This window comes from Hyperolius riggenbachi, chromosome 12, assembly GCF_040937935.1.
Source record: "Hyperolius riggenbachi isolate aHypRig1 chromosome 12, aHypRig1.pri, whole genome shotgun sequence".
NCBI classification, from domain to species: Eukaryota; Metazoa; Chordata; class Amphibia; order Anura; family Hyperoliidae; genus Hyperolius; species Hyperolius riggenbachi.
Window position 1 is genome coordinate 33,980,477 of NC_090657.1, and position 21,838 is coordinate 34,002,314.

Genomic DNA, 21,838 nt, shown 5'->3' on the forward strand with positions numbered 1-21,838 from the left:
ACAGTAAGCTAGTTCTCAGCCTATCATACTCTGGTTAGAAGCAAGTCTTTTGTTTGTAAACACTGCCTAAAACTGTTAATTACAAGCCAGGATTGCAGCAGGGAGTGGCAATAACAGCACAGAGGGGCCCAGGAGAACATAAGGAATAGAATGGTGTGCTTTTTATTGTAAGAATTTTAGAGTACAGAATCTCTTTAAACAATACCAGTTGCCTGGCAGCCCTTTTGATCTATGTGGCCGCAGTAGTGTCTAAATCACCAGAAACAAGCATGCACCTAATCTTGTCAGATCTGACAATAATGACAGAAACACCTGATCTGCTGCATGCTTGTTCAGGGTCTGTGGCTAAAAGTATTAGAGGCAGAGGATCAGCTGGACAGCCAGGCAACTGGTATTGCTTAAAAGGAAATAAGCATGGCAGCCTCCAAATCCATCTTGCTTCAGTGGTTCATTAAAAACGTATTTGTCATTTTCCTGGGATCTATAACAGCCCAAATGGATAAAAACCTATCAGTCTATTACATAACACCTTATTTATTTAGCGACTTTCATGATTATAATGTACTAAAAGAAAACAGACAGAAGTTACCGTATGCACCAAGCAGTTTATTAGAAGAGTCAGCAGTAACAGTCAATACAAATCCTGACATTTCAGGTCTTAAATAGCTTACAAAAGCTGAAGCGTGTGTCTGTGGTAAAACCAAATATAACGTTGATGTTTCTAGTTTCCATGCAGGTAAATATATTCAACTTCCAGAAGACTTATTGTAATATGTTTGAAAACACTATTAAAGCAATTGTGTTAATGCGTTGCTTTGGCTGTTGTAAATTATACACTTTGCTTCGAAAACATACAGGCATTCAGGACCACAACCTACATCCCCAGCATTTAACACATTTCCATTTAAAATATTGCTTGAAATACCTTACATCTCAATGTGGGATCACATGACTACTCTAGAACACTTCCTGATCTAGTGACTCTGAGTCTAGAGGAAGGACTCTTTGAGGACGTGCTTCTAGATATACATGGAGGAAGTTCAGTCACATGATCAACTTTTCAGAGTCCATTTCGGGAAATCTCAGAGGAAGGTTTTTTTATCAACATAATGTAAAAGCAACATATGTGCATTCGTAAGGGGGGGTTGATTTATCTGTATGCCCAGAATTCTGTTTCAAATGAGCAATTAAACACATCATTGCTTGCATGCCAAGTTTTTGTGCATTTTAAAAACTGGAAGAGAATTATTTTTTCTTTGGTAACAGCCAATCGGAGGATGTTTTTTTTTTCACCTGTACTGCAAGAAAGACAGGTGGAATGTGATTGGCTGCTGCAGATGTTATACATGAAGCTAATAGCATGTTATATTGGACACACAGTTCTGCTCAAGTGATAGTCATAGGAGAACTCATGGAGAAGCGCGTGATCAGGTTGAGAGATATGCAAGTCTGTGATTTGCTAGTCATGATGATCTGCTAAAGCAGGATCACCCAACCAAAGCTTTGCAAATCTGTCAGCTGACCAAAGAAATCACATGCCTCTCCATGAGTTCTCCTAGACATGAGCATCACTATTCTGCTCTTAAATGTCAAGCACTCATGGAAAAGAGAAGGGACAAAGAGGACAAACTAGACTTTAAAAGTTTCATGGCCAGGTTAGAATGATGGTATTCTAATTATGTTTAGCCTGGTTGTATCCTTCTTCTGCGACGGTTCTTGGCTTTCCACCTGCACCGCTCATGCCAGCCATTCCGCTGGAGCTGCCAGTGCTGCCCACACTGAATGAGCCTCCGGTGCTAGCTACGTTGGTGACTACCCTGGGAAATGATCCCCGCCTGTAAAGAGAATCCATATTGCTGAGGTTAGCTGTGGGACAACCAACAATAGCACACTGTGTTTTTTTTTTATTCAGTAATCACCTACATATTATTGTCTATTTGTCCTATATTTATATTTTCTGCCTCGATTACCTTGTTCAACTTGCGCTTGATTCAAAACTACATTTCTAAAGTTTGAAATGAGCATCTAATTACTTTAATTACACTGGTGAAATCATGTGACTCCAGAGGAAATACTACTAGGAGGGAAGGTGTGGCTAAGCTGCTATTCACCCTTCCTGCCAATCAGGACTTGACAGGGGTGCGGCTTTGTCAACATAAAGGGGTGTGCTTACAAAAAAGACAACAAGCAGAATATCCAGATGTCTAGATTAACATTGTTGTAATCCATGGATATGGATAACGAGCGGACAAGGAGATATTGCCACTTTTTTAACAGGCATATCAATTTCTTCTCAAAGAGGATTTTGTTTCTCTTTTGCAAACATTAGATTGACTAGAAAACACTTCACTATGACAAACAAATATTTTAGATATAATGGATTATTCAGTAGAGCCTTATTAGTTGCATCCTCCTGACACCCAAAGGTGGCAAGGCTGCACAGTATACTACCCTTTGTTTTAGTATGATTCTTTATAGGAACCCTTTCAATATACATTGATTATCTCATATTGGTGGATGAGGCAGGTTGTGTGCAGGATTCACTTATCCGGGCTATTCAGGATTAAGTAGGATTAAGTAGATTATGGGCTTGATTTACTAAGTGGTGCTAACCTACTTAGCACGTCTAAAGTCTTAAGGCGCGCTAACCAGGGTGCTAAGTAGGTTAGCACCAGTTTTCTCAATCCGATCGTGCGCTAAGTACCACGCGCAAAGTTTTGCGCGCGCAAAGTCCTATGCGCGCTCTAAGTCCCATAGGCTTTAGTGGGCACTGCGCGGAGCGCTCTGTGCAGTGCGCGCACAAAACTTTGCGCACGGTACTTTGCGCACGATCACTACTTCTCACATTTCAACTGAGTTTAGACGTGCTAAGGGCCAGTGCTAAAGTTAGCACCGTTTTGTAAATCAAGCTCTATGCCTTCTATGTCCTACAGACATATGCTACATTCACACTCATTTCTGTGCAGCAGACTGGATTACTTAAATTTGTAATATATATGGTAATACTTACTGAGAATCCTCTCCATCTAGAAGTTGTTTGTATGTGGCAATCTCTCTTTCAAGCAGGGACTTCACATCCATGAGGGTCTTGTACTCAAAGTTCTGTCTCTCCAGGTCGCATCTCAGCTCTGCCAGTTGAACCTCCAACTCGTTGATCATATCTTGCAGCTGAGCCAGTTGGTTGCTGTAACCAGCTTCTGTCTCCGCCAAAGTGTTTTCCAGTGTCATTTTCTATGTAGACAATACAGGAATCAGAGATGACATTGTACTGTATGTGTTAAGATACCTACAGGCTAAGGTTAAGAGATAGGGTAAAAACTATCTGGGGTAGTTACTGGGTTAGGTTTCAGAGTAGGCTAGGGTTAGGTTATGTATTGCTTGATGGTTATGGATTGGGTATGGGTTAGATGATGTGGGGATTGGGATCATTAAATAAGATCATAAGGCTGTTGGACTCAATATCCAATGTCCAGTTAAGCATATATGTGCACCACTTACCAAACTATTTTGGGTTTGAAGCTCGATTTCCAGATTTTGAACGGTGTGCTTAAGCTGAAGGAGTTCTGTATTATAGGTCTGCAGTTGTTCAGCGCTGTGGGACACCTGTTGGTTCAGCTCTTCACTCTAAAGAGAAAACAATATTGTCTTAGTCCAGAATTTTCCATATTTATTCTTGGTGGTTTGCCTGATCCTCCTCTTACCTTCTTGTGGAACCATCTCTCTGCTTCCTTGGCGTTGTCCTCCATTATGTTTTCATATTGAGATCTTATCTCGGCCAAAACTCTGCTGAGGTCCACACCTGGTTTAGATTCTACTTCCACGTTGACCTTGGCACCTAACTGGCTGCGCAGACTGGCAACCTCCTGATCACATAAAGATAAAATGGATGTTATAGTCTTCTTAGGGATATGGTGGATGTTTTTTTTTTCATGAACATATGAAATTAAATATTTAATAGAGCAACATATTTATTGATATCCTTATTTATTTATTTATTTAGCTACACCTTGAAATTAAATATATAGCTATATTGATGCCACATTTTACTTAGGACCACTTTACACAAGAACAAAAACAGAAATGGTCCCTTTGGCGATTATTTTTTTAACGTAATACCAGTTTAATTACTTTTGTCCTCAACTTGAGTTACTATTAGAAACATGCATATAAATGTAAATGTCATCATAATATGGCCTCTTCTATTATTTCAACATATTTTGTGATAGAATTGTATAAGGAATTACTTAAAAGAATAAAGACCTGATGAAGCCTAAATCCAGGGGATTGTTGTACCTTGGCAGGTCTGTAGTCTATTGCAACACATTTTACTTGTCATGGAGCTGCCAAATACCTATGTTGATTGAATGTAATTTTGATCGAATGATTCAAGTTCTTCTGTTCTTATTTGGAATTAGGCCCTCCAGAAGGAAGCGCTGAATGCACAGGCATCGGACACTCCTGTATTTTCTTCAGCCTGGGAATATGGCGAGGCTTTCAGGCTATTGCTCACTGACGGTCACAACACTGGTCTCTGAAAAGACTTGCTAAGCTCTTGTTCATAAGAAACCACTGACTCTGATCTCTGGATACTCATTTACCATCATGCATTGCATTACAGCAAAGGCCATTCTGACACCACTCTAGTAAAGTCATTAATCGCAAATCACTTGTGTAAGAAGTCTCGAGGTTTAGATCACGTAAAGGATGGGATATGGGAAAAATGACCCCTAAAAGCCAAAAGAGTATCTGTTTTTACCTCTTCATGGTTCTTCTTCAGGAGGGCCAACTCATCATTCAGGTTCTGCAGTTGTACTTCAAGGTCCTTCTTGGTCAGCTGAAGCTCATCCAGCACACGGCGGAGTCCATTGATGTCAGATTCAACTCCCATGCGGAGGGCTACCTCATTTTCATACCTTAGAAGAGGATTTATAACAGCATAAAGTACAAGTATAGTTACTTGGGCAGTATGGTGGTTACTGCTGAGCAAAGGAAGCTGTCTGCATGAAGTATTTGTATTCCTATATTTTCTTTATTTACATTGTTCTTGTTTGAGTCAGGAGACATTTAAACCCTCCAGCCAGCTTGCTGATTTACCAGTTAAATTAAACAGAAAAAAAAACAGTTTATTTGCATTTTGGCTGCAAGGACATTAGGGTTATCATTAAAGGAGAACTGAAGGGTACTGCCATATCTATTTCCTTTAAAGCAATACTAGTAGCCTGGCTGTCTTGCTGATCCTCTGCCTCTAATAGTTTTAGCCATAGACCCGTAACAAGCATGCAGCAGAACAGGTGTTTCTGACATTATTGTCAGATCTGTCAAGATTAGCTACATGCTTGTTCCTGGCATTATTCAGACACCAAAATAGATCAGCAGGGCTGCCAGGCAACTGGTATTGTGTAAAAGCAAATAAAGATGGCAGCCTCCATATTCTTCTCACTTCCGTTGTGCTTTAAAGACTCAAGACTTAGTTTACCTAAAATAATGTGTGTAATCGGCTTGCGAAAAGGTAAACGGGGCATGGAAAAAAAACTTCCAAAAGCACATTGAACTCACTTAAAACTATAGTGTGCTTCTGAAATCAGAAGATCTGTTTTCAACTGTGTTCAAGGCATGTTAAAATGCTGTTAGAAGATGTATTACTATAACTCATGTAAAAATACTGTTCATTTTCCTGTTAATATTATTTGTAGCAGAAATAAGGTAGTATTGGTTAGGCAACTGAGAGGCATAGTTATTATACTGCATACAGCACATATACCACAAATGTAGAGTTAGGGTTTAAAATCCATCCATAGGCATGAGAGAAATGTGCATGAATCTAAAAGCACATGAGAAACCTACTTGGTTCTGAAGTCATCTGCAGCCAGACGAGCGTTGTCAATCTGGAGCACAAGGTTGGCATTGTTGTTGTTTCCTTGCAGGATCTGAAAAATGGCAACAATACTTTAGTGGAATGATGAGACCTAGTAAAGTTGTCACACAACATGATACCGTAAGGCACTTGTATACCTACAATATAATTGTCTTTACGGAAAACATAAACATACCTGGTTTTGAAGATCCTCAATGGTCTTGAAGTAGGCCTGGAAATCAGGGGAAGCATAAGGGACCTGTTTGTCGTACCACTCTCGGATTTTCTTTTCCAGTTGAGCGTTTTCCTGCTCCAAAGAGCGGACCTTGTCCAGGTAGGAAGCCAACCTGTCATTCAGCAGTTGCATGGTTTCCTTCTCATTAGTGCAAATAAGATTTTCATTGCCAGAGGTGTGGAAGCTTTGGAAGGTACATTGGCCTACACCAGAACCGAAAGGTGTGCTGTTTCCTCCAAAGCCACCAGAACCGCCCATGTTTCCACCACAGGAAGCTCCAAGACCACCAAAAGCACTGCTGCTCATGATTCTGCTTCCAACACTATGAGTGCTGCCAAGCCTGCAGGATCCACTTGTGCGCACAGACTTAAAGCTTGACTTGATACTCATGATGATGATTGAGGACTGTGCTCAGCTAGTCAAGTGGATGACAGAAAATGCTGGTAATGCACTGACCCGAATGAACTGTCTTTTATACTGCTTCGTAGGGTGTTTCCTAGGTAGGGGACTTGTTTCCCATGAGGATTCGCCCTATCATTTTCGTACAATTACCAGGAAAAAAATGTGACCATAAAATTCAGCATTTTGGGTTTCAGATCTGGTTTCTGAAAACACCATTTTATTTCTCCTATAAAAATAACTGCATGGCACGCCTTATAAGAAGTTATATTTTATGATAAATTATAGATGCAGAAACTACATTCAAGCTAAGAAAAATTTAAGCCAGATACACATAAAGTGGAATGTACTAATTACAACGGGGAGGTACTCTGTTATTATTTGTCTGCGTAGTATGTGTTAGAGATGCTTCTTATTTGACCTTCCGGTGCACAAGCGTTACACTGAATTGGTAAAAGTTATGTACAAAAGGACATGGCTCATACAGAGTTGTGCTTAAAATCCAGTCAAATCGAAAAGTAGAAAAAGCAAATATTTACTACTTAGTTTATAACGGAGTATGGTAAAAATGTTCATAAAATGGGACTGTGATCAACAATATATTATACATGTCTTGTTAAAGAGCATCTGTAAAAAAATAAAAAATAAAATGGGGATACTTACCTCGGAAGGGGGAAGACTCTGGATTCTAAGGTGGATTTCCCAATCTCTTTATCCTCTGGGGTCCAGTGCTGGCAACCCCCGAACAGTGGAGGGAAATGGGGACAACTGCATGGTGGACTTCAGCACAGCTTCCGGTGGGAGGGGTGCGCAGGAGACAAATGCTTTCACAGGTCACTCTTATTTAAGGATTAAGTGTTGAAGATTTTCAAATGAGTTATAGGGAACACCTTGATTCTCAACAAAGGGAGGCCACAAAAATCCTGCTCACCTGAGTTTTGTACAGTACAGAGGCATCTCTACAGGGGTGCAGGTATGGCATCTGTGCCACGGGCGCCTCTTTATGGAGGGTGCTTCACCATAGCATCCATGGTGTTCTCCATACAGATTCTATTTTTTATCTGGTGGAAACTCTGTTTGCTGACTGCTAAAAAGATCTCCCGGGAGATGAGAAGTATATACTTTTCAATTCTATCAAGAGAGAAGTAAAGGAACACATTAAGCAACATACACAGGCTTAATTTCTGTTGCCTTTAGCGATTGTTTATAAACCATGAGGGCATCATGATGTTCCGCTATAGCCGAGTTTTGTATTGCATGTGCTCGCACCTTTAAGTCCCTTGCTCAGGCTGGAAAAAACACGGTGGAGCTGGCTGATAACAACCACCTCTGCCGAAAATCCAGTGTGAGCAGAACAGCCCCTGACTGGCGTCCAGCCAGAGACTCTGCCTGGCGTATTATCTCAGCTGAACGATGGTCAAGCACTGTGTCCTTCCAAACCTGGCTTCCGTTACACCCGTGCTGCTCAATCGGCCTTAAGCCCCCCACCCCCCAAGATTGCAGCAGAACACATTTCTGGCCTACAGACTAGCGAAACGTCTCTACAGCGTCAGCCCTGCAATGTCGCCTAAGGGATTGGGTCACTTTAGTGTGTTCTGGAGTGCTGATATGCTTCATATTCACATGCAGGATGGAGCTGGACACATACTGGAAATTGAAATGTGCATAGCCTAATCAGATCTGGGATTCACAAATTAATTAACCATCAGTTAAATGAGCTAAGGGGACTTTTTCAATGTGAACACATTTTTAGGCAGGAATGGCCAATGAGAAAATGCAGAATTCAGATTCCACAGAAACTCCAATTTCCGTCAATGCAGTTTACAGATTCTGCGGATTTCCATTTTCCGATTTCATAGGAGTCTTTTTTTGGGGGGGGGTCATTTTTTTGCATTTTCGGATTGGCCAAATACTTTTAAGTTGACTCTTTATCCTCTGATTGGTCCAATGCTTCCAAGTTCTGTGATTGGGCTAAAATTGTCAAGTTGTGGTTATGCAGCATTTCTGCAGAAATCTGATTTCTGAATTCCATTTTCCGATTTTTTTAGGAATCTCTATTTGGTCATTTTTTGCTTCCTTTGATTGGCCAAATACCTCAGCATTGACTCTGCGTTCTCTAATTGATCCAATGCTTCCAAGTGCTGTATTTGTATATAATAACTGAATTGCCCTCTTGTAACACCCGCAGTAATGGCAGCTGCGGACACTCAAGGTCTTTCCACAGCCGCCTTGCCTTCTTGTTCAGTTGCTGTATCACGAGGGCGCTCGCGGAGACAGGACCTTTATGCAGGGAGGAGGCGCGTCAGCTGACCGGCCGGTCGGCTGACGTCAGAGGAGACCCACGGCGCTCCGGATTGGTTGATTGTTGTGGGCGTGGTGGTAGGGGTCTCCTCTCCTTCATAAGCCTTCTCTGTTCACTCGCAACTTGTCTGCTGTTGCAAATACTTATGTGCTAGTGCTCAGACCTTAGATAGTATCCGGTGTGCTTTGATCTGGGAGGAAACCAGGGATTTCACACAAGACTAGGATTGTATACTGTTATTGATATTCTGTGTATGACTCTTGCTACCCTCTGACCCTGCTCTTGCTTATAGTTTCTGTACATCTGCCCATCTGACTCTGTTGCTGAACCCTGCCTGATATCTTACTATTCTCTTGCCTGTCGATTCTGTACTGTGCCTGCTTGCTCGTTACTGATCATAGCCTGTCTGACTTCTCTACTCACCAGTGAGCCCTTGTCACTGGTGAGGTGCTCTACTGATAGTACCCACCAGCTCCTCTGGTGAGGTGAAGTCAAACTATCAGTTATTGTGTCCTGATAGTACCCACCAGCTCCTCTGGTGAGGTTTAGTCAAACTATCAGTTGCTGTGTTCTAATAGTACCCACCAGCTCCTCTGGTGAGGTTAAGCCAAATTAATCAGTTACTGTGTTCTAATAGTAACCACCAGCTCCTCTGGTGAGGTTAAGCCAAACTAATCAGTTACTGTGTTCTAATAGTAACCACCAGCTCCTCTGGTGAGGTTAAGTCGAACTACTCAGTTACACTGTTCTATAAGGACCCACCAGCTCCTCTGGTGAGGTTTAGCTACTATTCTGTTACTGTTGCACCAAGCACTACATACCTCGTTGCTTACCTGCTATACTTGTATTATTGGTGATACTGCATATCACTACATAATCAGGTGTAACGTCTGTGTAGCACTGACTTCCACAGTAATAGTTGGGTTCTCCTACTGTCCCCAGTGATGACCCGTCCTGTGAAAGGACCTTTTACTACTCTGACACACCAATAACTATAAGGGGTTTTATTAGGGGCAGACAAGATGCCCTGTGAGAAGGGTGTGAGGCAAACAGGATTCACAATGGTATAGGGGTACAATGGCATCAGATAAAAGCAACAGCTTAGTGACAGTGGGTTAGTGAAGCAGAAACAGCAGTTCAATAGTGCAACAGTCATAAATAGAGTTTGTTCCCCTGTCCACCCGTGAAGAGACTCTGCCCTTAACGCAGTGGGTGAGAGAGAGAGACAAAACTGCTGTACAATTCTTAACAATCAAACAGGCAAACAGTTGTATGCAATTCACACAAATAGCAGAGGAGGTGCAACTAGCTACTGCACTTAGCTAAAACATTTCAAACCCTGACTAACCACTGGCCAGTGGTGAAACTGCTATAAAGTCTGCTAGCGATGGGGCCCATTCAAGTTAAAGTTGGAGCGCTCAGACCTTCAAGAGAAGGTATTTGTAATCCACATGGCACGACCAGCTCTCCAAAGGACTCTGAGATGAGAGGGGCAGGGGCCCCTTCTAGCTCACCAGGCAAAGGCACAATTAAACCCAAAGTACTGTGGCCACAGGCCTCTCACCCGTCTAGTCGCTGCAGCAAGCAACCCTCAGGAATGGCTTGTCCTCTGGGCTGGGTGAGACGATTCCTCCTGTCTGGTCGCTGGTGGCTTGTTTCGAATCCAACTCCTGCTATCCTGGCTTCATCGCATCGATTGGAGCCTGATTGTACTCCTCTTTCTGCCCTGGTCCATTCCTCTGAACCACACGAAGATCGCTTACGCAGAGGCTGGGACAGAGAGATCCACATGTCTCTCCAGCCTCTTTCCTTTGTCCTCTCTCTTCCTCTTGTCCTTCCCCCATCACCCCCTTTGTCCACTTCCTTTAGCTCTGAAAGAGGGGTCTGGTTGCCATCGTGTGGTGGGTATAAATATTGCAGTCTCAATCCACTGATGTTACATCTGTATTATTGGTGATTCTGCAGATCACACATAATCATTTTTATGAGCATTGCTCTGGATGTGGTAGGCCATAGCGTATTTTGTGTCCTATACATGTACGGTTTGACGCGATGAACTTATTAGCACTACTGGAGTATATGCGTACTGCTATGCTATTATGCGTGCTTTGTGATGCATTGGCGATTTTGACGCTTGGCTGTGCGCGTTTTGGAGCGCATGCCGCGTTTGGGGCGCGTTCCATGCATACTGCCATGCATTGATGTGTACTTTTCGCCGCATGGTCCCGTCCGATGACGTGGGTCTCCCTGATTGGCCAGAAGTGGCCAGGAAGTGATGCCGACGTCACATGATTCTGATAGCGACGATCAGAGGCAGGCAATTTCTCTCCGTGGAGTGTCTGCTGGCAGGTAAATGGTTAATCCTGTTTTACATATTAGCCTACTAAGTCCCCCATCAGGTCCACCACATGTCTCCGCCCAGTAGGTCACCGATTGGTGATTTTAGTGGAGGTGGGGTATTTAAGGCACTGCACTTGTGTGATTGTACATGGCTGCTGCAATTTGAGAAAGGGCTATGCCCGAAACAACGTTTGTCATTGTTTAAAGTGGTCTAACACCCAGCATTTCAACTTTGCTTTAAAAGATTGCTTACAGCTTATAAACTATTATGCCAGATTTTTTTTTTTAGCAGAAATTCACTGAATGGATTAAACATGACATTTTAGTGCTGCATTTAGCTAGAAATACTCCTCCGTGCTTGCTTGTTTAGTTACAAATGTATCTATCTACAATGTAACAAACAAACACTGCTTTGAGAGAACAAAGAGGGCTTCCCCAGCAGGCTTTTCAGAGGTCTTTTTGTATTCCAAATAAAGATACATTTGTAACTAAAAGATAAGAAAGGATGCGGATTCCTAGTTAAATCCAACACTAAAATGTCATGTTTAACCCATTCAGTGAATTTCTGCTTAAAAAAAAAATCTGGCATAATAGTTTGTAAGCTGTAAGCAATCTTTTAAAGCAAAGTTGTAATGCTGGGTGTTAAACCGCTTTAAGCCACAATGGTGATGCAATAAAAGAGCTTTTATTCACGTTTGGAGTGGTGCCGACCTCTTTGCTGCTTTGATCACACATATTTAGACATCTGTGTTGCTACACCAATCGTTACACCTCTCCACTCAGCCAGAAAAACCTATAAACAAGACCTATGTCTATACCTATAAACAAGATCTATGTCTAGAGATGGCCCGAATGGTTCCCGGTGGTTCACGATCGTGGAGAACTTTATTGGAAGTTCGGTTCACCCCCATAGTGCACCATTAGGGTCAACTTTGACCCTCTAAATCACAGTCAGCAGGCACATTGTAGCCAATCAGGCTACACTCCCTCCTGGAGCCACCCCCCCCCCCCTCTTATAAAAGGCAGGTATTGCCAGCCCTTATACTCACTCGTGTGCCTGCAGTAAATAGAGAAGGGACAGCTGCTGCAGACTCTCTCATAGGGAAAGATTAGTTAGGCTCTTGTAGGCTTGTTAGCTTGCTTCTTGCTAATTCTTATCACTAAAATAGCACCCCACAACAGCTCTTTTGAGAGCTGATCTTGTTCTTGTGATCTACTTGTGTTGCATAGAGAGCCTTGATCATTCATACTGTGTGTGCCACTGCCAGGCCCAGCACATTCAGTGACTACCTGTGTGTGTGACAGGTGCACATTACCCATCACTGCATATACCTACCTGTTGTTCACTGTGCACCCACCCACGTGAGCACATGCAGTGTCACTGTGCCAGTCCGCTACATGCCTGTGTGTGACAGGTGCACATTGTAATACCCATTACTGCATATACCTACCTACCTGTTGTTCACAGCGCACCCACCTACCTACGTGAGCTGAGCGCACGCAGTGTCACTGTGCCTGTCCGCTACCTGTGTGTGACAGGTGCACTTTGTAATACCCATTACTGCATATACCTACCTGTTGTGTTCAGTGCACCCACCTACCTACCTGAGTGCACGCAGTGTGATATACCACTCCGTGCATACCTGTTAACTGCACCTGTGTGACTGCACATTATATTAGTCAAGTCAGTGCATACCTTCCACTTCATCCCCCCTCATAATATGGACAAAACAAAAGGCAGAGGCAGGCCACCTGGCAGGTCTGTTTGAGGTCGTGTTGTCATGATTTTGTGTGGCCCTCGACCAAAGTACAGTGTTCAGAAGAAGGCACGTGCCATCAACCCCCAATATTGTCAGGACGTAGTTGACTATTTAACACAGAACACCTCATCTTTCTCAGCTTCCGCACGGAAGCGTGACATATCTTCCTCCTCCTGCTTCGATTCTGGCACCCCACTTAACACTCAGTCGGCTGCCACAACCAAAGTGCCATCACCCCAGGGCTTAGCGGTGTGGACATTTTTTTTGTGTGTCTGCCTCAGATGAGAGCAATGTCATCTGTACTCTCTGCCACCCAAAAATGAGACCAAGACCTGCGTAGGGACAACTACCTTACTAAGGCACATGATTACAAAGCTCGCGAACTGAAAATCGGAGGTTCAGGCCATTTCTACTTATGTCTTGTTTATAGGTTTTTCTGGCAGAGTGGGGAGCCAGTTCAGTTATTATATACAATCTTTCACTTGAAGCAGTGAAACAGCGATCCCACGAGGAGGACGGTTCTTGATAGGACTCGAAGAGGAATTGTTTTAGACAGCGCAACTTTGTAAATTATCATTATTAAGTTCTGTATTTGGGCTAAAATTACTGAGTTGCCATAATGCAGTATTAACACAGAAATCCGATTTCCGTTTTCCAATCGTAAATGTGGAAATTTCTTCATGAGCACCCTAATGAGATGCAAATGATTCTGAGTTGATGCAGGATTATGCAGATTTTCTATGCAAATGTATACAGTTTGCAAATGGATCCAATGCCAAGGTGAAATTTGATCCATGTTTAAGCTGCAGAAATTTTAACAGAAAAAGTTGCATAATCCTGCTAGAACTCAGAATTGGTTACAATTCCGTTGACCCTCCCTATTTTAATGTCCTCTCTATTGATAAAAACATGTTGGCAGTTATAACTAGAGAAGAGAGACCCTTTACAAAGTAGGAGGGGAGAGGGGACATGTGTTTCAAGCAGGGCTCTTCCATACCAGTTTGTACTATACATATTGAGGTGGAGAGCATAGGACATGCCACCACTCAACCCCATCAAGGCACACATGTCCGCACCCTCCCTCCTTGGGGCAATTATGTGTCCCCTTCACCCCCCACTCCACTCAGCATAGTACGTGCAGTGATGCAGTGCAATATTTCCCTGCTCCTACTGTATCGGGCCTCCTCTTCCTCCTGGCAGCCACTCACTCTAGTGTGCGTCCGATCAGCTCCTGATCATGTGACATGCAGAGAGCGAGTAGCTGCCAGGAAGAAGAGGAGACCTGACACAGCACTGGAACAGGTAAATTTTACACTATCTGCACTTAGACCTGGTCCACATTAGGTCCGGAAACGTATCCGTGGCTGCGTTTTTCAAACCTGATGAAAAACGGAGTCCCGGATACTAATGTTCAAAATAGCAGCCAGCCTCACCCAAGTAAAAAACGGATCCGTCTGCGTTTGCGGGGACCCGTTTTGAAAACCTGAACGGAAGGTCCGGATCTGCTGCATTTTCACGCAACGGATCAGGACCACGGATACACGCAGGGGTAGTGAAAGCAATGAGAAAACGCATCTCCAGCTCCACAGGCAAAAAACGGATGTGAAACCGGATAGCCTGAGCTTTATGATTGGCCCAAAAAAATCCTCCGACTCCTTCCTAATGATAGAGACGTTTTCTGTCAGGGAAAAACTGAACGGAAACTGATGCAAAACTGATGCAAAACTGATGCACTTTTATCAGTTTGCAGTACGGTGGTACTTCCCCCTAATCTTCCCCTGATTCGGACTGCAGTGTCTGTCCTGCAACTGTGTCTAGTGTGGACCTAGCCTTACTCTACAAAGTAAGGGGATGGTGAGCAGGCCTCCATAGCCCCCCGGACCAACTGTGGTCATGGGAGCTATTGTTATGACTGGGAGGCCAGTACATTGTGCAATTGATCTTGACATGATTTTAAGACAAATAAACCACCCTCCTATATAAAAACACAAGCACTGTAATTTGTGTAGCACCATTATTTTCCTTAGCTCTGTATAATTAAGATAATATATAATACAACTACATGGTTTATGGGGCAGTGAGGGAATGTAGGTAATAGACACTTGTAGCATTCCAGTATCAATGCCTAGAAACACCAGAAGAAAAGGACCTATCCTATATGAGGTAGCTAGCAGCCATAGCGAATATGGAATAGAAGCAAGAGATAGTGGGAGTCAATAAGCTGTACATGGGATGCTGATGTAGTTTTTTATTATGTAGAATGTAACAGTGGATATGCAGCTGGCTAGTTGAGATTTTATTTTTGTCTGAGGAGGTGAGTTTATTTTAATTTGCATTTGGCATTTTTAAGGGTAGATGGGTATCAATCAGTTTATGGGAGAGCGTTGCAGAGAAAAGGAGAAACTAGTGAAAAGTCCTGTATGTAGAAATAAGAAGAGATGACAATGCGTTGGTGGAAAGAGAATGTAGCTAGCTGAATGGTGAATGTTATTTTCTGTTTGGAGGCTGCATTTGGGATGACATTCAACATGAGTATATAAAAACAAGGAACACCAAGAGCCCCAATAGTGTAATATGTACTGGTAAATGGTTACTAGATAGAGCAAATATTAATACTCACAAACCAGGGTTACCATTAGGCAACCACTGTAAAGGCAGGTGGGGAGATTTTCCTGACCCCACTCAGGAATAAGAAGTCGCTCTCTGTAGATGAGAAAAAAGGGGGTTCAACCCTCCACCCAGGGTGGACTCAATATTATGCAGGAGAACAGAGGCGCCAAAAGGATAAAAGGAAGCTAAATGAGCTTAAAAACCAAATTCTTGGTAAATAGAGGAGGTAGTGGTGGACTTACCTCCTCCAAGTAGACACACAACGACTGTAGTAAAGACAGTCAATATATTTTATTTATGAACTCCAAATGCCATGTTACGTGCTAGCAAAAGACAAACGGAAACCGGGAGCCCGATCTGGTGTGATATCGCCAGGTGGAGTGGATGTTTTAAGTAGATAAGAAATCTACTCACAAACGTGGGTTGCTCCCTCAGGCAACCACTCGTGTATGCCTGTAGGGAAAAACCATCCCTACTCAATCTTTTCCAGGTGTTGTGGTCGCTGCTCCTTAAAAAATAGTTCATTTTGCAGATTCTACGAAAGTGAACAACCTACGAAGTAGGGTATATAGGAAAATGCTGGATGTGTGCAGGAGGCGCCCCTCCAAAACATTTTTTAGTATCAAGGTTTAGAAAAATAATAAAAATTCTCACTCCAAAGGATTTGGTAGTAATAGCACTAACAGGTTTTACAAATTTATTATAAAAGATGCATAGAGCACATTGACGCCGCATTTCTCGGCGTAAGCCGCTTCTTCAGGTCAAATACGTGCCGGCTCGTGGTCCGAAAGGTCACTCCTTTGGAGTGAGAATTTTTATTATTCTTCTACACCTTGATGCTAAAAAATGTTGTTGTTTTTTTTTGGGGGGGGGAGCGCCTCCTGCACACATCCAGTATTTGCTATGTTAGCCCTTCTTTTTCTCGACCTCTGTAATTCCCCATGGCATGCTGTCATTCAACTTCTGGGCCAAATTCTGACTCATGGCAACCAATTCTTTCATAATCAATGCTTGGAGTTTGGCAGAATTTGTCGGTTTTGTTGTCCACCCGCCTCTAGAGGATTGAACCCAAGTCCTCAATTGGATGAAGGTCTGTGGTAAGTGGAAGATGTTCCTGTCAGATAATGTTTTGGTACCATCCTTTATTCATGGCTGTGTTCTTAAGCTGGCCACTAACGGTCCACTTTCTAGTGAAAAATCATTAGAGCGATCAGAAATTCTGATCGGAAGTGAAATATTGTAATACATCGTTCACTACACTATCAACGAACCAATCTTTGCTTCCTATCTATCACAAGTCAACCAACAAGAAAATCCAAATTTTGGTTCGACGAAAATTCATTCGGACGACATTTTTTTCACTCGTTCATAATCGATTGTGCCCACCAATGGAGATTATTTACAACCAATCCGATTAGCATTTCTGATCACTCGAACGATTTTTCGCTAGAAATTGGACCATTAGTGGCCACCTTTAGGATAAATTGTGAGCCCCACTCCATTGGATGAGAAGCAGCCCCACACATGACTGGTCTCAAGATGCCTTACTGGTGGCATGAGACAGGACTGATGGTGGGCGGTGCTCACCTTTTCTTCTCCAGGCAATCGTTTTGCCAGATGCCCCAAACATTCAGAAAGGGGCTTCATAAGAGAAAATAACTTTACCCCAGTCCCCAGCAGTCCAATCCCTGTACTTGTTGCAGAATAACATGTCTTCTTGAAGTTCTGGATCAGTCAATAAATGATTGAGCTAGAGCTGGGCTGGCACTAGTATTATTATTATTATTACTGATTTATATAGTGCCAGCATTTTTTGTGGTGCTGTACAACAGCATACAGGGTATAACCAAACAAAATAAACAATACAACAGTTAATAAAAGACAATAGTGGCTAATGCGGTAAGTAAATCGACTACAGATTTTTACACGAGGGTGGGTGGTATGCACACACATTACACAGCATTGTGAGACAAAAGTGGAAGAAAGCTCTGGCCAAAAGGCCTTACAGTCTAAAGGCAGTAGGTAAAGGGAAGCTGTGTATGAGGTGTTAGAAATGGGGGTCAGCAGCTGAAGTCTCTTAGGCACTAGGCAGGAGAGCGTGCTTGCCTGAAGAAGTGAGTTTTCAGATTGTGCCTAATAGGGGTAAGTGTGGGTGAGTGGCGTCAGTGGATGTGTTGAGGAAGGATGTTCCAGAGGAGAGGATCGAGAGAAGTCCTGTAAATGGGAGTTAGAAGAGGTAACCAGAGAAAAAGACAGGAGAATGCTGCCATCTTTATTTCCATTTGAACTATACCATAGAGGCAAAGGTGGCAATTGCCCACGGGGCCCCCGAGCACTGCTGGGCTCCCCCAAGTCTCCCTCAGACTTCAGTTTTGTTAGCCACAACATAGCAACTCACCTGTCCCTGTGCGCTGCTCTGCCTGTGTTTCCCATCTTTTTCCCCGCTGGCAGACTCTTTTCCATGACCCATCACATTTTGCTGCAAGGATGAAGAGCATCACAGACTGGTGCAACGTGCCAGGACAGGTGAGTTACTATGCTGGCAAAAACAGTGCAGGAGCCATGGGGAAAGTTGAGGGGGGAGATCTGGAGGGGAGGTAGATGCAACAGCCAGCTAGTGGGCTTCGAGTGAATATTCTGTGGGTGGTTCAGGGTTGCTCCCCAGGGCGATTTTGCCCCAGGGTACCATTGTGGCTTGAATCGGCCCTGATGGATGATTTAGGTACACTCAGTATAGCATCAAGGTAGACAGAGGCGCCAAAAGTATAAAATAAGATAACATTTTTAAACATCCCGGGCCCTTCTCCACTCCAAAGGGCATGAAAAAGGTACGTGTTCGGTTATAACACAACAATTTTTATTGATACACTCTACAAAGTATTGCAACACGTTTCACAGACGTGACCCCGATTCATCAGGCAATGAGAGGAGTATACAGCAGATGACGTCCTAGTCTAAGAAGAGCGCCTCTTAAACCTAACACACACCTTTTTCGTGTCCTTTCGAGTGAAAAAGGGCCCACCCCAACCACTTCTATGTTTTAAAAATGTTAGCTTATCTTATACTTTTGGCGCCTCTGTCTACCTTGATGCTATACTGATCCACTCTGGGTGGAAGGGCGGAAATCCTCGTATTTCTTCCGAACTACAGAGAGCAACTTCTTAATCCAGAGTGGGGACAGGTTTGTTCTCCCCACCTGCCATTACAGTGGTTGCCTAAGTGGTAACCCTGGTTTGTGAGTATCCCTTCACTTACGCTTATTTTCTCCAACCTAAGCCAATACATACTGCACTATATCGGGCTCCCTGTGTTCTTGCTCTACTAGGTACAATCAGTGGCATATTTAGAGGGGTGCAGGTATAGCTTGTGCCATGAATGCCTTGCTTGCCACCACTGTCTGCTGTGCTGGCTGCCTCTCCTCTCAGTGCTGCCACTGCCTAAACATTGTCTCCTTTTCAAGTACCAGACCTCAGATCAGCGTAGACAGCTAAGACAGAGAAGGGTGCACATGCTACCAACGCCTGGTATATGTACTCCAAATACAGAAGTGATGTTATTGGTCACTTCCTGCCTTTGGAGTAGAGATGGCCCAAACCTCCGATTTTCAGTTCGCGAACCTCCCGCGAAAGTTCGGTCTGCGCGAACTGTCGCAAACTGCAATAGACTTCAATGGGGAGGCGAACTTCAAAAAATAGAAAAAATCCTGCTGGCCACAAAAGTGATGGAAAAGATGTTTCAAGGGGTCTAACACCTGGAGGGGGGCATGGGTGAGTGGTATAGACGCCGAAAGTCCCAGGGAAAAATCTGGATTTGCCGCACAGCAACGTTTTAAGGGCAGAAATCACATTGAATGCTAAATTGCAGGCCTAAAGTGCTTTAAAACATCATGCATGTGTATACATCAATCAGGGAGTGTAATTAGAGTACTGCTTCAAACTGACACACCAAACTCGCTGTGTAACGCACCGCAAACAGCTGTTTGCATAGTGTGGCCGTGCTGGACTGGTGCGCCCATGGCGAGAGTGTAGGCCGTGGCGGTTTTCAAGCCCATATGGTCGCCGGGCTGTGGTAGCTCAATGATAGAACAACAGTGACTGTCCAGCTGATCAAATTTGGTCTATCAACAATGAAGCAACGACCTTATTATCTTTGGTGTGCCACCCCCCCCGAGACACTCATATAGCCAGCGGTCATTGCTTCATTGTGATACGCAAGCCCCTTCACAAGTCACAAAGTAATGATCACGAAGGGGAATGGGCACATGTACATGCCTTTTGTTTTGTTGTTGCAGCTGCAGTGCAGCCAGAAAAATAAGTATAGCGGCCGCTGCTAGCAGCGGCCTTAAAAATTCAGGAATCCACCTGGAGTCCTGGACCCTGTTGGTGGTGGCGAAGGCAAGCGGCCTGCAGGCAGAGATGCTGTGTGGCACTGGGGAGTCTTGGGGCAGGCAGCCTGTCACACGGATTGCAGGCAGAGATGCTGTGTGTGGGGACTGACTTAGTCTTCGGGTGGGCAGTAGCCCTCTGGGATCCATGCCTCATTCATTTTGATAAAGGTCAGCTACTGAACACTTTTGTGACTTAGGCGACTTCTCTTCTCAGTGACAATGCCTCCAGCTGCGCTGAAGGTCCTTTCTGACAGGACGCTTGAGGCAGGGCAAGACAGAATTTGGATGGCAAATTGGGACAGCTCTAGCCACAGGTCAAGCCTGCGCACCCAGTAGTCCAAGGATTCATCGCTGCTCACAGTGTCTACATCACATCCACACTTAAAGTGAGCCTAAAGGCAACAAAAAAAATGAGATCAACTCACCTGGGGCTTCCCTCAGCCCCCTGCAGACAGAGCCGGATTAAGGCTAAATGGGGCCCTAAGCAAAGTAACTGATTTGGGCCCCCCCATCATGTCGTAATAGAATCAGAATTTGCAGCTGCACAGCAACATGCCGCACACACTGGGGCAGCAGAGCTACTGGTTGCTATGGGCAACAGCCCGCTTTCCTCTGTGGGTGCACAATGCAGGGAATAGCAGCAGCAAAATGCAGAGTAAGAGATGAATGGCTGGGACATTTGCACTCAGGGGCTGGGGCACCCCTTTGAAGAGGGCACCAGATATCACATCTGCAGCACTTTCCCCCTGCATCTCAAAAGTCGTCCTGTGTAATACAATGTAACTATGGAAAGATGCATATCATTTTGAAGCTCTCTTTCTCCTATTTTCAATGATAGATAAACTGCCACACTACGCCTTTTAGTTTTCACAATTTTCGTGATCGAAATTGCCACGGCCGCAATTTCAATCGCGGAAATAGCGAAAACTAAAAGGCATAGGGCAGCGGTTTATATATCATTGGAAAGAGGAGAAAGAGAGCTTTACAATGATATGCATCTTTCCATAGTTACTGCACTGCTCAGAGTCCCTTTAACCATTATACCATCCAGCCACCGCTGACAGGATGGCGAGGACTGGTTTATGTGCTGATGGGGCCCCTTTGACTCTGAATGGGGGCCCCAAGCAACTGCTTTTGTTTCCTGGTCAGTAATCCGGCCCTGCCTGCAGACGATCAGTGCCCTCGCAGCCCTGCTACGATGGCCCAGGACCCGCCGGCGAACACTTCCGGTTTGGCCATCACCGGCCGATAGGCATGGGAACGCGAGTGATTGTTGGCATTCCCAGCCTGTATATCACCCCCTATGCTGCTATTGTGGCCAGGAGAAGTGTTCGCCGGCGGGTCCTGGGCCATCGGAGCGGATTGCGAGGGCACTGATCGTCTGCAGGGGGCTGAGGGAAGCCCCAGGTGAGTTAATCTCATTTTTTTTGTTGCCTTTAGGTTCACTTTAAGGCCAGGTAGTCGGCTACCTGCTGGTCCAGGCATTGGTGGAGGCTGGATCCAGAAGGGCTAAGGTGAGGCGTTGGACTAAAGTGTCCGCATGTTCGACATCACCATGAGATCGCTGGAGCGTCCTGTCCTTGCCTGCGTGGACATGGGAGAAGGATTACTGGCAGTGGTACCTTTATTGCGTTGTGCTGTGACATCACCCTTATACGCATTGTAAAGCATACTTGCCAGCTTGTTCTGCATGTGCTGCATCCTTTCTGCCTTCAGGTGAGTTGGTAACATGTCCGCCACTTTGTGTCTATACCGAGGGTCTAGTAGCGTGGCCACTCAGTACAGGTCATTCCCCTTGAGATTGTCCCTCAACAGGCTGGACAGCATGAAAGACGCCATCTGCACAAAGTTGGATCCAGACATACTATCCATCTCCTCTTGCTCTTCCTCAGTGATGTCAGGTAAGTCCTCCTCCTCCCCCCAGCCATGAACAATACCACGGGAACGTTGA

The 21,838-nt window shown here is 44.2% G+C and overlaps 2 protein-coding genes across 2 annotated transcripts in view; both read right to left on the reverse strand.

Moving 5' to 3' along the window:
* Positions 1–1,553: 1,553 nt before the first annotated feature.
* LOC137541686 (keratin, type I cytoskeletal 19-like) lies at positions 1,554–6,434 on the reverse strand. Its single transcript, XM_068263104.1, has 7 exons — positions 6,051–6,434; positions 5,845–5,927; positions 4,757–4,913; positions 3,702–3,863; positions 3,499–3,624; positions 3,011–3,231; positions 1,554–1,835 (listed from the first exon to the last, which is right to left on the reverse strand). Exons 1-7 carry the CDS (start codon positions 6,393–6,395, stop codon positions 1,673–1,675), a joined length of 1,257 nt encoding a protein of 418 aa, XP_068119205.1. The 5' UTR covers positions 6,396–6,434; the 3' UTR covers positions 1,554–1,672.
* Positions 6,435–7,489: 1,055 nt separating this feature from the next.
* LOC137540913 (keratin, type I cytoskeletal 19-like) overlaps positions 7,490–21,838 on the reverse strand; it is a 33,478-nt gene continuing 19,129 nt past the window's right edge. The window contains exons 8-10 of the mRNA XM_068262094.1: positions 17,899–17,979; positions 10,355–10,560; positions 7,490–7,619 (exon numbers count right to left, since the gene is read on the reverse strand). Coding sequence (XP_068118195.1) covers positions 7,490–7,619; positions 10,355–10,560; positions 17,899–17,979 — 417 coding nt within the window. The remainder of the gene's footprint in view (positions 7,620–10,354; positions 10,561–17,898; positions 17,980–21,838) is intronic.